Raw genomic sequence first — 20,587 nt, 5'->3', positions numbered from 1 at the left:
GCATGTATATTTCAAACAGCCAAGGTATAAAATAGAGCTAGAGTGGTTTGTACCATACAAACCACTCTAGCTCTATTTTATACCTTGGCTGTTTATAATATTACAAAACATGCATACAATGTATGCATGTTTTGTAATATTATAATGTATATCTGCAAAGTAACTATAAATGTTCAGTGTGAGAGTGGGTCTTGCCTGAAGCTAGATGCAGAATAGATACACGCAGCAGGACGACTGGCTTTACAAAAAGAAGAACTACAAGTCCCATGAGCTGCAGAACTACAGATCCTCTCTACGGGACGGCCACGCCCCCCGCGGTGCCTCCCCTCCTCTCGTCTTCTTACGTCAGGCTCGTCGGTGTGACGCGGTTGGTTTAAAGGTCCCTGACGGACAGGCTCGCCGTCCAATGAGACGCGGAGCTGGCCTGTGGGGGGCGGGGCTGCGGGGGGCTCGGGGGGCGGGGCTTCAGTCTGCACAGAGAAAGTGCCACGACTTCAAAAAGTCCTTTAATAAGTTGAGCTGCAAGCAGGACGGAGCGGGTGAGAACACATGTTTTATAACTCTACTAACAACATTACTTTAAGAATAGTCCGTTAAGCAGCACAAAGTGACCGTTACTCCAACGGACAGTTGTCAGCTGCATAGTTTATGTTCCCGAAGCAATGTGTGTGTGAGCAGAGTCAATGAATGGGGGTCTATGTGTGTGTGTGTGTGTGTGTGTGTGTGTGTGTGTGTGTGTGTGTGTGTGTGTGTGTGTGTGTGTGTGTGTGTGTGTGTGTTAGGGGGGCGGAGGAGGACTTTGATACTTTAGGAACTTATTTTCTGCAAAGAAAGCTGTCCTGTTAGCAGCCTTTATAAACGTTTATCTGTTTCTCTGCTGTATCCCAGACCAGTTGAATATTAAAGTGACGTCATAGTGATTGAATAGAGAATGTGTTTGTGCTTTTATATTGGTTTGTTTAAGGAGAAGAATTAGAAGAAGCTCAGGGGGAGAGAAAAAAAAGACAGGGGGAGAAAAAGTTAGACTTTGCCCCTGTTTTATCTTCAAAGCATAAAGTCAATGCATTGCATGATAGATAGATAGATAGTCTATAGATACATGTGTATCTGAAACACATAGGTATAGATATGTGGTGTTACAGTGAATCTGTCGGCTACATTGAGTGAAACCTCGACTTGTTATTATTGCAGGACTTTGATTTATTACAGTTGATTTGTGAAACAAGTCAAGCTAAAACCAAGCGTTTGGTGATGATGTTGATCACATGTTGTTAAACTCTTAAACCAACGTGTCAGTTGGTTGTGATCACCGCTAGGAACTCAGTGTTCTGACCAGAGAGAGAGAGAGAGAGAGAGAGAGAGAGAGAGAGAGAGAGAGAGAGCTGATGTCTCTCTCTCATCTGAGAAGAAACTTGATAAAAATCACCACGGCTGAGGAGAGATTAAATCCTTCCACTGTGGAGAAACAATGTGATAGTATTAGGATGTTGTTCTGTGATCTGTCGTTATGGTGCAGAGAGAGACCATTTGGGTCATTTTAGTGATCTGTCGTTATGGTGCAGACAGAGACCATTTGGGTCATTTTAGTGATCTGTCGTTATGGTGCAGAGAGAGACCATTTGGGTCATTTTAGTGATCTGTCGTTATGGTGCAGACAGAGACCATTTGGGTCATTTTAGTGATCTGTCGTTATGGTGCAGACAGAGACCATTTGGGTCATTTTAGTGATCTGTCGTTATGGTGCAGAGAGAGACCATTTGGGTCATTTTAATGATCTGTCGTTATGGTGCAGACAGAGACCATTTGGATCATTTTAGGGCTGTTGAAAGAAGGTTTTTTTGGTGCATTTGGGATCAATTTAGTGGTCTTAAAGAGGTTTTTCTGCTGTGTGTGCGTGTGCACGTGCGCGCGTGTGCGTGTGTGTGCGTGTGCGTGTGCGTGTGTGTGTGTGTGTGTGTGTGTGTGTGTGTGTTACATAACGCAGGGGCCACAGCAGCAGCAGCAGCAGCACAAAGGGTTAATTGTCAGTAGAGACACGTCGCTCCTTCAGAGGAGGAAAGAAGAAGGTTTTAAACTTTTAGATGAATTCCTTCAGCCTGATTTATAAAGTTTGTTGCTTTTCTCCAGTAGAAATATCATAATATAATAATATAATAATCTGTTGACGGTTTTGTTGAAGTTGGAGTCAAAATGTGACTTTTATTGTGGAGTTTCCTCAGCTCGCATATTGGATAAAAGTGTGATTGCAGTGGCGTCAGTTCAGAAAAAAGCTAAGGTATGGCAACATGACTGGTGTCTTGCACTGCACGCGCAAGACACCAGTCATGTTGCCATACCTTTAGCAACAGGCATGATATATTTATTTTAAGAGGAAATACATATAATATATAATTATATATACCTATAATATAATTACAATACCTTGTTAAAGTAGTTATTTTACTGTAATTTAAAACATAATAACCAGAACAGATGGACAAAGAGACATTCATGGATTTATATTTAAAATAAACTTTTATTTTTCCCTTTGGACCCAGGGTATGGCAGCTGCATACCCCTGCCATACCCAGTTGACGCCCCTGTGTGATTGACAGTGAAAAGGTGAACCAGTGAATGAACAGCTCTAGAGATGAAACACACCACCTGACATGTTCATGCTTTCATTGATTGATTGATTGATTGATTGATTGATTGATTGATTGATTAATCTGGAGTGTTTTTGATCAGAGGGGGCGGGGCTCAGTGTAAAGGTAGTCAGTGTTGGGGAAAAAAATACTCTCATGTTTTACTGGAGTAAAAGTATCAATGAATGCTGCACTGTAGACGTTATTCTGTTACAAGTTACGCATGCATTGTGAGCTTGCAGATCTGTTATTTTCAAATGGACAACATGTATTATTATATTGTAATGTAGGCTATGTTTTATTGCGACCATAAGGTCGCAGTTTAGTATCAAAACCTCCACCGGCCGTCCGTCACGTCCGTCACGTCACACGTCACACGTCACACCTTTGCCCTGCTCATATCTGGGCTCGTTTGTGTATTGTATGACATCACGCCACATCATCGGCTGAGGACTGTGTGATGTCATCATATCTCCATATATGGAGACATAAGTTGCTCATGCCCAAATATGGGCTGGTGAGGTCAGACTTAGTGTGATGCGTAGGTTATCTCCATATATGGAGATTCAACTTCAATGAGTAACCATGGCAAATCACACCGTACACAAATGACCCTTATATAAGACCGGCATTATCTACCGACAGCTGCTATAAGCCAACCCTGGCGATAAGGTCTGAGTCGAAGAAATGCTTCTTTCCTGGCAAGAATTGCCCCTTTATACTGTAGGGCTCGTTTGTGTATTGTATGACATCACGCCACATCATCGGCTGAGGACTGTGTGATGTCATCATATCTCCATATATGGAGACATAAGTTGCTCATGCCCAAATATGGGCTGGTGAGGTCAGACTTAGTGTGATGCGTAGGTTATCTCCATATATGGAGATTCAACTTCAATGAGTAACCATGGCAAACTGTCAACTGCCCGTATGTCTTGATAATTGGTAAAACAAACTTTTGGCCTATTTGTGGATCTCCCGATTAGGGAGTCTTACTGGTAATAATATAACCAGTAAGACTCCCTAATCGGGAGATAAGCGACCGTAGGTCACTTATCTCCACAAATAGGGCAAACATTTTTTCTTCCAAAAACTTCCTGATCCATGTTGATGAGATGAGTGTAGACATACTGTGTAGTGATTTTCGTGATTTGAGGGCCAAAACTGTAGGAGCAGTGGCCAAAAATGTGTTTTAAAAATCGGCCTGTAGGTGGCGCTAGAAGAGGGCCATGTGAGAAATGAGGGGTGGGGTGTCCGCGTTGCCTTGGCGGACGAATAGGTACTGGCCCCGGCTCTCCCGGACGCTCCTAGCCAGAGTTACGGCATTTTATGTGAGCTGCAGTGGCAGGGGGTCCTCCACTGGGGGCGCCACCACTTTTGCATCCGTTCTGGAGCACCAGGAGTGGGTGGTCCCCAGGAATTCCCCGTGAGCAGCTCCGTTGGGGTGGTCATTTGGTAATTTTTGCACATGTGCTCATTTTTTACACTTGGGGGTCCCCCAGGGAGCCGGGGGTCCCTGGAGCTCCGGGGGTCCTTGGAGGTTGTAGTTTGGCAGGTAAGGAGTGTGTGTGCAAAATCTGGCATGGATCGGGGCAACGGTTGCGTAGATATGAGCAGGGCAAAAGTGTGACGTGTGACGTGTGACGTGTGTGACGGACAGACGGACACCTCGAGCAGCTTTCTGTAGTAAGTGCGACCTCCGGTCGCAATAACATGTATTACTAGAAAAATATTGTTCCTTCGAAACAATTGTGGGCTCGCTTCAAGCCGGAAAACAATGGCTATAAAAGTACAAAATGTCAAGATCGCAGGCAGTGCTCTCTTTGACGTTACTGACGTCAAAGATTGGTCCATTTTGTTCCAAAAATGTGTTGTGCAAAAATTGACCCGCTGGTGGCGCTATAACAGGCCAATGTAAGAAGGGTGGTATCTGTTCCTTGACCTATTGGGAATGTGCTTGCAAGATTTCACGCACATTGCAGGCTGTGTTCATGATTTGAGGTGTTTTTGGCTTTGGCCACTTTATCGCTGCTTGCAGCTATATTCATTATTATTTTTTTTTTTTTGTGTGTGTGCACTTCATAGGCATATTAGATAAAGGTCCTTAGATTGTGTGTAGAATGTTTCATGCAAATTGCAAAAAAAAAATCCTAACGGGTTTAAGCGTTTCACAAACGCATAAAACCGCAATATTGATTGAATCATTAAAAAATTATATTTCACTTTAAAAAAAATCTGGTTGATCAATCTGACCGTATTGGTCCAAAATTCATGTGAAAAAAGTTTTGTGCACTTGACGCGAAAATCCCAGGAGGAGATAGATTTTTACTGTTTTTCATATAATTCCGAATTGTGGGAGACCTAAAGGTCAGAGGTCAAAAGTTAGAGGGTAAAAGTTGTTCGGCATGAGGAGACGCATACGTGTATACATGTTTCATGGCTGTACCTAAAACACAGCATGAGCTATACCTGTTCAAAGTTCGCACTTTCGAAGGCTTCGTGCAGCGCCACCATTTGGCCGATTGCTATAAAAAATAATAGCGCACTTCGCCACTGTAAACTGAACACATTGATGTTTTTATTTTCATTTTCTCACTAAGTATGTAGGAGTAGAAAGGAACCGAAGTTCCCGTCTACTGTCTGACTGACTGATAGATAAATAATGACAATATCTAAAGTGTGCTCGCCTTATAGGCGAGCCCACAACTAGAAAAATATTGTTCCTTCGAAACAATTGTGGGCTCGCTTCAAGCCGGAAAACAATGGCTATAAAAGTACAAAATGTCAAGATCGCAGGCAGTGCTCTCTTTGACGTTACTGACGTCAACGATTGGTCCATTTTGTTCCAAAAATGTGTTGTGCAAAAGTTGACCCGCTGGTGGCGCTATAACAGGCCAATGTAAGAAGGGTGGTATCTGTTCCTTGACCTATTGGGAATGTGCTTGCAAGATTTCACACACATTGCAGGCTGTGTTCATGATTTGAGGTGTTTTTGGCCTTGGCCAATTTATCGCTGCTTGCAGCTATATTTATAATTATTATTATATATTTTTTGTGTGTGCACTTCATAGGCATATTAGATAAAGGTCCTTAGATTGTGTGTAGAATGTTTCATGCAAATTGCGAAAAAAAAATCCTAATGGGTTTAAGCGTTTCATAAACTGCTCAAAATGATATAGCGCCCCCCTTTGGCCAATTGGGGTAAGATTGGTTTTAGTGATATTTGGACTAACACTCTACATCTTTGCCAAATGCCATGAACATGTTACTTTGCATGTATGATTTAGAGGCAGAAGAATAATTTGCATAAAACTGCAATCTTCATTGAATTATTAAAAAAAGCATGTTTCAATTTTAAAGAAATCCGATCTGACAGATCTTTAGATATTGGTCCAAAGATCACGTAAAAAACGTTTTGTGCACGTGACGCAAAAATTCCAGAATAAAAGCGGGTTTACGTGTTTTACAAACTGCTCAAAATGGCGGAAAATCGAAGGGCGGAGCTTACTTAACAACAACACAGATGTCTTCCGCTTGAGTCAAAGCACGCGTGTAACAAGTTGCATGTCTTCAAACGAAACGAGTCATGACTTATGCCCGTTTGAAGTTTGAATTTTCAAACGCTTCGTATAGCGCCCCCCTTTGGCCAATTGGAATAAGATTGGTTTCAGTGATATTTTGACTAACCTTCTACATCTTTGCCAAATGCCATGAACATGTGACTTTGTATGTATGATTTAGAGGCAAAATAATGATTGGCATAAAACTGCAATATTGAGTGAATTATTAAAAAATAATGTTTCACTTTAAAAAAAATCTGGTTGATCAATCTGACCGTATTGGTCCAAAGTTCATGTGAAAAAAGTTTCGTGCGCGTAACGAAAAAAACCCAGGAGGAGATAGATTTTTACTGTTTTTCATATTATTCAAAATTCTGGGGGATCTAAAGGTCAAAGGTCAAAAGTCAGAGCGTAAATGTTGTTTTGCATGAGGAGACGCATACGTGTATACAGGTTTCATGGCTGTACGTATAACAGAGCATGAGCTATACCTGTTCAAAGTTCGCACTTTCGAAGGCTTCCTACAGCGCCACCATTTGGCCGATTGCTGTAAAAAATAATAGCACACTTCGCCACTGTAAACCGAACACATTGATGTTTTTATTTTCATTTTCTCACTAAGTATGTAGGAGTAGAAAGGAACCGAAGTTTTGAGGAGAACTTGATATGACGGTTAGATATTGTCACTAGAAAAATATTGTTCCTTCGAAACAATTGTGGGCTCGCTTCAAGCCAGAAAACAATGGCTATAAAAGCACAAAATGTCAAGATCGCAGGCAGTGCTCTCTTTGACGTTACTGACATCAAAGTTTGTCCATTTTGTTCCAAAAATGTGTTGTGCAAAAGTTGACCCGCTGGTGGCGCTATAACAGGCCAATGTGAGAAGGTTGGTATCTGTTCCTTGACCTATTGGGAATGTGCTTGCAAGATTTCACGCACATCCCAGGCTGTGTTCATGATTTTAGGTGTTTTTGGCTTTGGACACTTTATCGCTGCTTGCAGCTATATTTATTATTATTATTTTATAATTTTTTTGTGTGCACTTCATTGGCATGTTAGATAAAGGTCCTTAGATTGCGTGTAGAATGTGTCATGCAAATTGCAAAAAAAATCCTAGAATAAAAACGGGTTTAAGCGTTTTACAAACTGCTCAAAATTATATAGCGCCCCCCTTTGGCCATTTGGGGTAAGATTGGTTTCAGTGATATTTGAACTAACCCTCTACACTATTTTGTCATGAAAATGTGACTTTGCATGTATGTTTTAGAGGCAGAAGAATAATTTGCATAAAAATGCAATATTGTTTGAATTATTTAAAAAAGCATGTTTCAATGTTAAAGAAATCCGATCTGACAGATCTTTAGATATCGGTCCAAAGTTCACGTAAAAAAAGTTTTGTGCACGTGACGCGAAAATTCCAGAATAAAAGCGTGTTTACGCGTTTTACAAACTGCTCAAAATGGCGGAAAATTGAAGGGCGGAGCTTACTTAACAACGACACAGATGTCTTCCGCTTGAGTCAAAGCACGCGTGTAACAAGTTGCATGTCTTCAAACGAAACGAGTCATGACTTATGGCCGTTTGAAGTTTGAATTTTCAGACGCTTCGTATAGCGCCCCCCTTTGGCCGATTGGAATAAAATTGGTTTCAGTGATACTTTGACTAACCCTCCACATCTTTGCCAAATGCCATGAAAGTGTAGCTTTGCATGTATGATTTAGAGGCCGAAGAAAAATTTGCATAAAACCGCAATATTGATTGAATCATTAAAAAATTATATTTCACTTTAAAAAAAATCTGGTTGATCAATCTGACCGTATTGGTCCAAAGTTCATGTGAAAAAAGTTTCGTGCGCGTAACAAAAAAAACCCAGGAGGAGATAGATTTTTACTGTTTATCATATAATTCCAAATTGTGGGAGATCTAAAGGTCAGAGGTCAAAAGTCAGAGGCTAAAAGTTGTTCGGCATGAGGAGACGCATACGTGTATACAGGTTTCATGCCTGTACCTCAAACACAGCATGAGCTATACCTGTTCAAAGTTCGCACTTTCGAAGGCTTCGTGCAGCGCCACCATTTGGCCGATTGCTATAAAAAATAATAGCGCACTTCGCCACTGTAAACTGAACACATTGATGTTTTTATTTTCATTTTCTCACTAAGTATGTAGGAGTAGAAAGGAACCGAAGTTCCCGTCTACTGTCTGACTGACTGACTGACTGATAGATAAATAATGACAATATCTAAAGTGTGCTCGCCTTATAGGCGAGCCCACAACTAGAAAAATATTGTTCCTTCGAAACAATTGTGGGCTCGCTTCAAGCCAGAAAACAATGGCTATAAAAGTACAAAATGTCAAGATCGCAGGCAGTGCTCTCTTTGACGTTACTGACGTCAAAGATTGGTCCATTTTGTTCCAAAAATGTGTTGTGTAAAAGTTGACCCGCTGGTGGCGCTATAACAGGCCAATGTGAGAAGGTTGGTATCTGTTCCTTGACCTATTGGGAATGTGCTTGCAAGATTTCACGCACATCCCAGGCTGTGTTCATGATTTGAGGTGTTTTTGGCTTTGGACACTTTATCGCTGCTTGCAGCTATATTTATTATTATTATTTTATAATTTTTTTGTGTGCACTTCATAGGCATGTTAGATAAAGGTCCTTAGATTGTGTGTAGAATGTTTCATGCAAATTGCAAAAAAAATCCTAGAATAAAAACGGGTTTAAGCGTTTTACAAACTGCTCAAAATTATATAGCGCCCCCCTTTGGCCATTTGGGGTAAGATTGGTTTCAGTGATATTTGAACTAACCCTCTACACTATTTTGTCATGAAAATGTGACTTTGCTTGTATGTTTTAGAGGCAGAAGAATAATTTGCATAAAAATGCAATATTGTTTGAATTATTTAAAAAAGCATGTTTCAATGTTAAAGAAATCCGATCTGACAGATCTTTAGATATCGGTCCAAAGTTCACGTAAAAAAAGTTTTGTGCACGTGACGCGAAAATTCCAGAATAAAAGCGGGTTTACGCGTTTTACAAACTGCTCAAAGTGGCGGAAAATCGAAGGGCGGAGCTTACTTAACAACGACACAGATGTCTTCCGCTTGAGTCAAAGCACGCGTGTAACAAGTTGCATGTCTTCAAACAAAACGAGTCATGACTTATGCCCGTTTGAAGTTTGAATTTTCAGACGCTTCGTATAGCGCCCCCCTTTGGCCGATTGGAATAAAATTGGTTTCAGTGATACCTTGACTAACCCTCTACATCTTTGCCAAATGCCATGAACGTGTAACTTTGCATGTATGATTTAGAGGCCGAAGAATAATTTGCATAAAACTGCAATATTTATTGAATTATTAAAAAATTATATTTCACTTTAAAAGAAATCCGCCGAGATTAGTTTGACCGTATTGGTCCAAAGTTCATGTGAAAAAAGTTTTGTGCGCGTATCGAAAAAAACCCAGGAGGAGATAGATTTTTACTGTTTTTCATATAATTCCGAATTGTGGGAGATCTAAAGGTCAGAGGTCAAAAGTCAGAGGCTAAAAGTTGTTCGGCATGAGGAGACGCATACGTGTATACAGGTTTCATGCCTGTACCTCAAACACAGCATGAGCTATACCTGTTCAAAGTTTGCACTTTCGAAGGCTTCGTGCAGCGCCACCATTTGGCCGATTGCTATAAAAAATAATAGCGCACTTCGCCACTGTAAACTGAACACATTGATGTTTTTATTTTCATTTTCTCACTAAGTATGTAGGAGTAGAAAGGAACCGAAGTTCCCGTCTACTGTCTGACTGACTGATAGATAAATAATGACAATATCTAAAGTGTGCTCGCCTTATAGGCGAGCCCACAATTATATTGTAGGGCTATAGAGGGTCATGTAGGCTATGTTTTATAATAATATAATAACATGTATTATTATATTGTAGGGCTATAGAGGGTCATGTAGGCTATGTTTTATAATAATATAATAACATGTATTATTATATTGTAGGGCTATAGAAGGTCATGTAGGCTATGTTTATAATAATATAATAACATGTATTATTATATTGTAGGGTCATGTAGGCTATGTTTTATAATAATTATCACGTTTTAAGTTTTTAAATAATTGGATTGTAATAAAAGTACTCTATTTGGATCCCAGATGTAGTGGAGACTGTGGAGTAGAAGTTAATGTGTTAGAAATTGGAAATACTCAATTAAAGTACAAATACCTCAAAATTGTACTTAAGTAAATGTACTTTAGTTACTTTCCACCACTGACTACAGAGCAGTGTAAACCCAGTGGTGGAAAAAGTACTCAGATTTTGTACTGGAATTCAAAATGTACTTGAGTACAGCAACATGTAGGCTACTTTATGGACATGTTGATGTTACCAAGTAAAAGTATAACATGTCTGAAAATAGCCTGGGTATAAAATAGGGCTAAAGTGGTTTATTTAGCCTATGTTTTATAATATTATAATGTAGGCCTATTATCTAACTATGTAATATTATAATGTAGGCCTATTATCTAACTATGTTTTATAATATTATAATGTAGGCCTATTATCTAACTATGTTTTATAATATTATAATGTAGGCCTATATCTAACTATAAGTAACTAAAGTTATACATATTGTCTATTATCTAACTATAAGTAACTAAAGTTATACATATCTAACTATAAGTAACTAAAGTTATACATAATTTATAATATTATAATGTAGGCCTATATCTAACTATAAGTAACTAAAGTTATACATAATTTATAATATTATAATGTAGGCCTATATCTAACTATAAGTAACTAAAGTTATACATAATTTATAATATTATAATGTAGGCCTATATCTAACTATAAGTAACTAAAGTTATACATAATTTATAATATTATAATGTAGGCCTATATCTAACTATAAGTAACTAAAGTTATACATATTGTATCTAACTATAAGTAACTAAAGTTATACATATATAATATATAGTTATACATATATAATATAGTTATACATATATAATATATAGTTATACATATATAATATAGTTATACATATATAATATATAGTTATACATATATAATATATAGTTATACATATATAATATATAGTTATACATATATAATATAGTTATACATATATAATATATAGTTATACATATATAATATATAGTTATACATATATAATATAGTTATACATATATAATATAGTTATACATATATAATAAAGTTATACATTTTGTCGTGTAGTAAAAGTACAATATTTGGATCTGAGATGTGGTGTAGAAGTAAATGTAAAGGAAATTGGGAAAGTACAAATAACTCAAATGTACTTAACTACATTACTTGAGTAAATGTACTTAGTTACTTTACACCACTGCAGTCAAGCTACAGTTTGGACCCAAATAGAGCCAGGATCAACAGGTCACCACTCTCCATGTAACACGTGTCCCTGTAGTTTAATAGTATAGTAGGCCTACCTATAACCCTGTAGTTTAATAGTAGGCCTACCTATAACCTATATAGTTTAATAGTAGGCCTACCTATAACCTATATAGTTTAATAGTAGGCCTACCTATAACCTATATTGTTTAATAGGCCTACCTATAACCTATATAGTTTAATAGTAGGCCTACCTATAACCTATATAGTTTAATAGTAGGCCTACCTATAACCTATATATATAGTTTAATAGTAGACCTATAGCAGGGGTTTATTTGTAACATATTGTTACAGTAAGTTGAAACATTGTAACGTATTGTTACAATGTGTATATATATATATATATATATATATATATATATATATATATATATATATATATATATATATATATATATATATATATTGTTACAGTAAGTTGAAACATTGTAACGTATTTTACAGTAAGTTGAAACATACTTTCATACCTGCTTCATTATTGTAAACAATGTGTAAAATAAATAAGAATTCCAAATGCAAAAAGAAAGGAAAAACAGAGTGAAACAGTGAGTGTAGTTTAGTTTGCTTTCACTGTCTGGATGCTCTGTAGAAGTTATCAAACAACTCATAATATAATAATATATGTATAATGTAAATGAAACTTGATAGGCATAATAGCCCATGTTGCCTTCATTATAATATAATATAATATAATATTATAATATATTATAATATATTATGGTCCCTGGGGGCCCGGAAGGCGGGAAACCCAAATATGTTTTGCGTCTCCAGACAGATTTTGTGTATTCCTTTTTGTAGTCCAAAATGTCTCTTTTGATATTGAAGGTAGCAGACGCAGACCCCTGGCCACAGCGTTAGATAGATCTGATCCAGTCTTTACATTGTTTTAAACATTGAATCTGCTGTTAAGTTTATAGTGGTTATTATCTGTGTTGGACACTGTAACCACATGCTGTGTTGTCTAAACCAGGGGTTTTCAAAGTGGGTGACGGGGCACCCTGGGGTGCCATGACGGCAGTCCAGGGGTGCTGCAAGATCATTTGATAATATTTGGAATTTATTTGGACACTTGAAAAAATATTTAGTATCATTTTAAACATGAAGTACAAAGTTATTTTCAGTCAGTTCTAACCAAAATGGCTGTTATCTCAACGTTTTCCTCGCAACATAATCACTAAAATATCGTCACTGTCGGGCAGAAACCTCGTATCTCCAAGTTTCAAATGTGTACGTCTTTTGGTAAAGCAAAGCCCTGCTTCTTCATACAAGACTGTCGCACAAAACTAGTGAAAACAGCCGATCTACAAGCATTTGTAGATCTGATGTTTTCACTAGTTTAGTACATTTTTTTTGATATCACAGCAACCTCAACAATCCTGCTGCTGTGTTTACACATTCTTGTACTTCACCCAGCAGTTCTTTTAATCATTGGTCATGTTCTCAAACTCTCCTTGACTGTATGTGTCTCTGATGTCTTGGTACAGTGGGCAGGTGGTTAGAAAGTTTTTCTACCACATTGTCGGTCATGTTCTCAAACTCTCCTTGGCTGTCGTGTCTCTCTCCGTGTCCAGGCTCTCGGCGGGACACTTGAGGACAGGACAGGACATTACACAGGACAGTTTAATATCAAAATGTGTTTTTTTTATGTCCAATGTATTTGTATTTAGGTTCATAAAGTTAACATATATCTGTATATATGTCCTTACTATATATCACTAAATGCATTTGAAATTAAATCAAAATGTTAGATTTCAGGATTCCAATTAAAAAATAACAAAAAAGAATTCAGGATTCCAATTCAAAAGAAGCAAAAATAGCCGATCTACAAGCTCAAAACGCATCGCAGCGAGATGCGCTTTGAGCTTGTAGATCGGCTATTTTTGCTTCTATTGCATGAGATAGTAGAATGACAAAATAGGACGTAGCAACATGCAATGTGGCCCTCTGGAGTGAAGGTGTAAATATAGTGGCCCTCTGGAGTGAAGGTGGAAATATAGTGGTCCTCTGGAGTGAAGTTGTAAATATAGTGGCCCTCTGGAGTGAAGGTGTAAATATAGTGGCCCTCTGGAGTGAAGGTGTAAATATAGTGGCCCTCTGGAGTGAAGGTGGAAATATAGTGGTCCTCTGGAGTGAAGGTGTAAATATAGTGGCCCTCTGGAGTGAAGGTGTAAATATAGTGGCCCTCTGGAGTGAAGGTGTAAATATAGTGGCCCTCTGGAGTGAAGGTGTAAATATAGTGGCCCTCTGGAGTGAAGGTGGAAATATAGTGGTCCTCTGGAGTGAAGGTGGAAATATAGTGGCCCTCTGGAGTGAAGGTGGAAATATAGTGGTCCTCTGGAGTGAAGGTGGAAATATAGTGGCCCTCTGGAGTGAAGGTGTAAATATAGTGGCCCTCTGGAGTGAAGGTGGAAATATAGTGGCCCTCTGGAGTGAAGGTGGAAATATAGTGGTCCTCTGGAGTGAAGGTGGAAATATAGTGGTCCTCTGGAGTGAAGGTGTAAATATAGTGGCCCTCTGGAGTGAAGGTGTAAATATAGTGGCCCTCTGGAGTGAAGGTGGAAATATAGTGGTCCTCTGGAGTGAAGGTGGAAATATAGTGGTCCTCTGGAGTGAAGGTGGAAATATAGTGGTCCTCTGGAGTGAAGGTGGAAATATAGTGGCCCTCTGGAGTGAAGGTGTAAATATAGTGGCCCTCTGGAGTGAAGGTGGAAATATAGTGGCCCTCACCATCATCACAGTTGCCCACTCCTGGTCTACACCATGATCAGTAGTCTTTAAGGTGGTTGTGTTCCATTTGATATCACAGCAACCTCAACAATCCTGCTGCTGTGTTTACACATTCTTGTACTTCACCCAGCAGTTCTTTTAATCATTGGTCATGTTCTCAAACTCTCCTCGACTGTATGTGTCTCTGATGTCTTGGTACAGTGGGCAGGTGGTTAGAAAGTTTTTCTACCACATTGTCGGTCATGTTCTCAAACTCTCCTTGGCTGTCGTGTCTCTCTCCGTGTCCAGGCTCTCGGCGGGACACTTGAGGACAGGACAGGACATCCCAGGACAGGACAGGTCATCTCATCATGGACGTCACAGACCCCCAGACGCTGGGCTTCATGGTGTTTGGAGGCTTCATGGTGGTGTCGGCCATCGGCATCGCTCTGGTCTCCACCCTGTCTATGAAGGAGACCTCGTATGAGGAGGCTCTGGCCAAGCAGCGCAGAGAGCAGGGCAAGGTATGTACTACACCTACTGTACCTTACTGTACTGTCCTTACTGTACTGTACCTACTGTACTGTCCATGAAGGAGACCTCGTATGAGGAGGCTCTGGCCAAGCAGCGCCTCCAGCAGGGCAAGGTATGTACTACACCTACCGTACCTTACTGTACTTACTGTACCTACTGTACTGTCCTTACTGTACCTACTGTACTGTCCATGTCCATCCTTCTACTTCTACTCTTCCACTTTTAGAGCCCTGTTTAATTCAGTTCAGCTCTTTCCTTTTTTGTGAGCTGTGATGATCAAAACCCTAACCCTACCTTGTATCGTAACCCGTCTCTGCAAATTGTTAATAAAGTAAGTATTCAATCAATCAATGAAAAGAGAGTAAAGGGGGTTACACACTAGGCGCGGTCATCGCCTCCTAGCAATTCATTTTCAATGAGAGGCGGGCAGCTTTTTCGGACACGCAGTGAAGTTTTGGGGCGGCGAGGAGAGCGGGCGCGGTCCCGTGAAATCCCCCGCGAGCGTGCTCGTTTGTGCATGCGGGCGGTGAGAGATGGATTGTGTTCATCTTTGTGAAATACCGTGCAGCGTTTACTCACTGAGCGAGTGTGTTTGTGTCTCACCGCGGCAGCCCCAACAGCAACCACGCCTAGTGTGGAACCCCCTTAACAGTGGTGTGTTTCAGGTGCAGAGCGGTGGTCAGAGGTTGAGGTTCAGTAACAGCGTGTGGTTGTGTTTCAGGTACAGACGCAGCAAGGTGCTCAGAGGAAGAAGAGAGACAACAGTAACAGTAACAGTAACAGTAACAGTGTGGTTGTGTTTCAGGTACAGAGGATCAGAGGGTGTGGTTCAGTAACAGTGTGGTTGTGTTTCAGGTACAGAGGATCAGAGGGTGTGGTTCAGTAACAGTGTGTGGTTGTGTTTCAGGTGCAGAGGGTCAGAGGTTGTGGGTCAGTAACAGTGTGTGGTTGTGTTTCAGGTGCAGACGCAGCAAGGTGCTCAGAGGAAGAAGAGAGACAACAGTAACAGTAACAGTAACAGTAACAGTGGTGTTGTGTTTCAGGTGCAGACCCAGCAAGGTGCTCAGAGGAAGAAGAGAGACAACAGTAACAGTAACAGTAACAGTAACAGTGTGGTGTGTTTCAGGTCCAGACGCAGCAAGGTGCTCAGAGGAAGAAGAGAGACAACAGTAACAGTAACAGTAACAGTAACAGTAACAGTGTGGTGTGTTTCAGGTCCAGACGCAGCAAGGTGCTCAGAGGAAGAAGAGAGACAACAGGCAGGAGAAGAAGAACAAATCCAAGAGGAAAGAAGAACAGAAAGCTAACGGAAAACTGCCTGAACCTGAGACCCTGGTAGGTCCTGACCCCTGACCTCTGGCCTGAGACCCTGGTAGGTCCTGACCCCTGACCCCTGACCTCTGACCTGAGACCCTGGTAGGTCCTGACCCCTGACCCTAACCCTAACCTTAACCCGAACCCGAGACCCCAGTAGGACCTTACAGAAAGCTCCCTGAGCCCCAGACCCTGGTAGGACCTGGTAGGCCCTGGTAGGATCTGGTAGGACCTGGTAGGACCTGGTAGGCCCTGGTAGGCCCTGGTAGGACCTGGTAGGCCCTGGTAGGATCTGGTAGGACCTGGTAGGCCCTGGTAGGCCCTGGTAGGCCCTGGTAGGCCCTGGTAGGATCTGGTAGGACCTGGTAGGCCCTGGTAGGACCTGGTAGGACCTGGTAGGACCTGGTAGGCCCTGGTAGGACCTGGTATGACCTGGTAGGCCCTGGTAGGACCTGGTAGGACCTGACACGATTCTTACAGAAACGCTCTGTCACAATATTAGATTCAGATTTAGGTCAGTGGCACTAGTTTTTGTCGCGTTCCTGAGCTAATAATTCAATATCTGTGGTGTCCACTGCGCTAGGAGACAAAACTATCGAGTAATAAACTCTCATTTAAATATAGTCTCCTATTTCAGTGGTCTTCAACCCTGTTCCATGTGCCATTGTTATGTCAATCAATGGTCGACTAAACCAGTGGGTCTCAACCTGGGGTTCGGGACCCAGTTGATTAACCTTATGTGCAACTTTGTTTTCTCACTCAAAAGCAAACGGCAAACCAACATCAAGTTTAAGTGTAGAGAGTGTTTATGCACCCCCCCCCCCCCAAAACATGATGATCAGGTATTATGATTATACTAGGAGGAAGATATTTTCCCCAAAAAGTGTACAGAAAGAGTTAAAAGTGTGTTTTTATGTGGCCACACCCACCAGTTCATTAAGTATGCCTGGTTGTCATGGTGGGTGGTGACCCAGCTGAAGTTAGCCACACCCACAGTGTTGGGTGAATGGTAAAAGGGGAGGGGATGATTTTGTGATGTAATTTAATCAGTGTTTTTTGACTGGGCCTTTTGACTCAGAGGCTTTCAGCTTTCAGGAAGAAACCAAAAATACACAGGAAGACAAATATGCACATTATTATAACCTAACATATTATAACCATAACTTCATAGACAAAACACATTATAACCTAACATATTATAACCATAACCTTATAGACAAAACATATTATAACCTAACATATTATAACCATAACTTCATAGACAAAACACATTATAACCTAACATATTATAACCATAACCTTATAGACAAAACATATTATAACCTAACATATTATAACCATAACTTCATAGACAAAACATATTATAACCTAACATATTATAACCATAACTTCATAGACAAACATATTATAACCATAACTTCATAGACAAACATATTATAACCATAACTTCATAGACAAAACATATTATAACCACAACTTCATAGACAAACATATTATAACCACAACTTCATAGACAAAACATATTATAACCACAACTTCATAGACAAAACATATTATAACCACAACTTCATAGACAAAACATATTATAACCTAACATATTATAACCATAACCTTATAGACAAAACATATTATAACCTAACATATTATAACCATAACTTCATAGACAAAACATATTATAACCTAACATATTATAACCATAACTTCATAGACAAAACATATTATAACCTAACATATTATAACCATAACTTCATCCTAACATATTATAACCATAACTTCATAGACAAAACATATTATAACCTAACATATTATAACCATAACTTCATAGACAAAACATATTATAACCTAACATATTATAACCATAACTTCATAGACAAAACATATTATAACCTAACATATTATAACCATAACTTCATAGACAAAACATATTATAACCTAACATATTATAACCATAACTTCATAGACAAAACATATTATAACCTAACATATTATAACCATAACTTCATAGACAAAACATATTATAACCTAACATATTATAACCATAACTTCATAGACAAAACATATTATAACCTAACATATTATAACCATAACTTCATAGACAAAACATATTATAACCTAACATATTATAACCATAACTTCATAGACAAAACATATTATAACCTAACATATTATAACCATAACTTCATAGACAAAACATATTATAACCTAACATATTATAACCATAACTTCATAGACAAAACATATTATAACCTAACATATTATAACCATAACTTCATAGACAAAACATATTATAACTTAACATATTATAACCATAACTTCATAGACAAAACACATTATAACCTAACATATTATAACCATAACTTCATAGACAAAACACATTATAACCTAACATATTATAACCATAAATTCATAGACAAAACATATTATAACCTAACATATTATAACCATAACTTCATAGACAAAACATATTATAACCTAACATATTATAACCATAACTTCATAGACAAAACATATTATAACCTAACATATTATAACCACAACTTCATAGACAAAACATATTATAACCTAACATATTATAACCATAACTTCATAGACAAACATATTATAACCATAAATTCATAGACAAAACAGAAAAAGTACAAAACTATGGCACCACCTCTTTAGTACTTTTGAATACCTCCAAAATGACAAATTAAACATCGGCCAAATTGTCAAATATTGGATTCAGAAATTGTGAAAATAGCAGATCTACATGTTCACAACGCCTCGCGTTGAGCATGTACAGTAGATCTGCTATTTTCACCATAGAACCTTGTTATACAAAATGTATTGCCTCAACTCTTAGTGCTCGTCAGGGTGGGGGGTCCCCAATTCAAATATGATTATTATGGGGGTCCCCAGTTAAAATATGATTATTATGGGGGTCCCCAGTTAAAATATTATTACGTTGGGGGTCCCATGATTACGTTAGGGGTCCCCAGTTAAAATATGATTACGTTGGGGGTCCCCAGTTAGAATATGATTATTATGGGGGTCCCCAGTTAGAATATGATTATTATGGGGGTCCCCAGTTAGAATATCTGCATCAGCATCTCATGTTGAAAGAACTGCCCTCTCTGTGTAGAAATCAAGCATTGAAAGTAGCCGACCTCCAAGCTCACAACGCGTCGCAGCGCAACGCGTTGTGAGCTTGGAAGTCTGCTATTTTCTATATTTCCACCAAAAGGCCCTTTCAGACCTGTCAGCCCCTCATTCTAACATTCTAACATGGGCATAGAGAATGTTTCAGACCTGTCAGCCCCTGCCTCTCTAAGGTTCTCTGTACGTCCCTGGTTCCATCCTAGGCACCGGTCTCCGTGGAAACGCTGGGCGCGGCCTCCGCTGACGAGCTGGAATCTGAAGCGGAAGCCGTCGCTGCCGCCGCCGAACCCGAACCTGAACCCATCGCCGCTGCGGCCGAGGAACCCCAAGCTGAGCCCCAACCTGAGCCTGAAGCCCAACCCGAGGCAGAACCCGAGCCGGAACCGGAACCTGAGCCGGAGGTGGAGCCTGAGCCTGAGCCCGAACCTGAACCGGAACCGGAACCGGAACCGAAGCCGGTGGTGGAGCCGGAGCCGCTGGTTGTGGCCGCTGTCGCTGCAGTGCAAGGTTAGTATAGGGTTAATTATGAGTGTTTACATTTCAGTTTGGTTTTAATTTGTTTTCATCGTGGGGTTTGCAACTTCAGCTTCTATATTTTTGTGTAAAATCTTTTTATGGAAACACTTCAAAATGTGAATAAACTTTCATTATACGCAAAAAAATGTATCCGCTTGGAGGAGGTGGATTTTTGAGGCTTTATCGAATAAACTAAATGCACATTTGTGAATGGAAACGGGTCAGACAATAAATGCAAATAAATGATGATGTTCTGGTCCATATCGTCCTCCTATAACACTTTCCCCCGCCACTGGGATTAATTAACGTCCATTGTATAACGTTGGCCCACAAAACAAACCGGTTGTTACACACGGAGTGACCCTTCGTCATCACACCGTGTTGCGCGTGCCAAAAGTGGCCGATCTACAAGCTCTCAGCAGCTCGTATCTGCGACGCTGCAGGATGCAGTCTGCCCGGAGGACTCAACCTGCTGGCCTCGGAAAGTATTTACAGCACGTCGGTCAGACGGACCCAGGAAGGATCTCCCAAGCATTCCCTCATTCCAATATGTTTATGGAAACACGGCTTTGGTCAGTTTTACTGTTTCATTCTAACGTGAGGGATTCAGTGGCCAGATTCAAGAATCTCTTGTGAAATTGTGAAAACAGATCAACAAGATCAACAAGCTTGTTGGTCTGCTATTTGTCGCATATTTCTATTTTTATTTCATTTATTTGTTCACCAAAAAAAAAGAAGAAAAGAAAAAAACACTTATTTCCTATC

The 20,587-nt window shown here is 39.6% G+C and overlaps 1 protein-coding gene across 7 annotated transcripts in view; it reads left to right on the top strand.

Moving 5' to 3' along the window:
* Positions 1-476: 476 nt before the first annotated feature.
* The window catches only part of rrbp1b (ribosome binding protein 1b), a 105,892-nt gene continuing 85,781 nt past the window's right edge, over positions 477-20,587 (top strand). For all 7 annotated transcript variants that reach the window (XM_080721966.1, XM_080721969.1, XM_080721971.1 and 4 more), the window contains exons 1-4: positions 477-539; positions 14,630-14,844; positions 16,070-16,189; positions 19,510-19,813. In XM_080721966.1, coding sequence (XP_080578092.1) covers positions 14,692-14,844; positions 16,070-16,189; positions 19,510-19,813 — 577 coding nt within the window. In that variant the 5' untranslated portion in view covers positions 477-539; positions 14,630-14,691. The remainder of the gene's footprint in view (positions 540-14,629; positions 14,845-16,069; positions 16,190-19,509; positions 19,814-20,587) is intronic.

This window comes from Nannobrachium achirus (assembly GCF_963921795.1).
Source record: "Nannobrachium achirus genome assembly, chromosome: 3".
Taxonomy (NCBI): Eukaryota; Metazoa; Chordata; class Actinopteri; order Myctophiformes; family Myctophidae; genus Nannobrachium; species Nannobrachium achirus.
The sequence above is the reverse complement of the archived record's forward strand: the minus strand, read 5'-3'. Positions and strand labels throughout refer to the sequence as shown.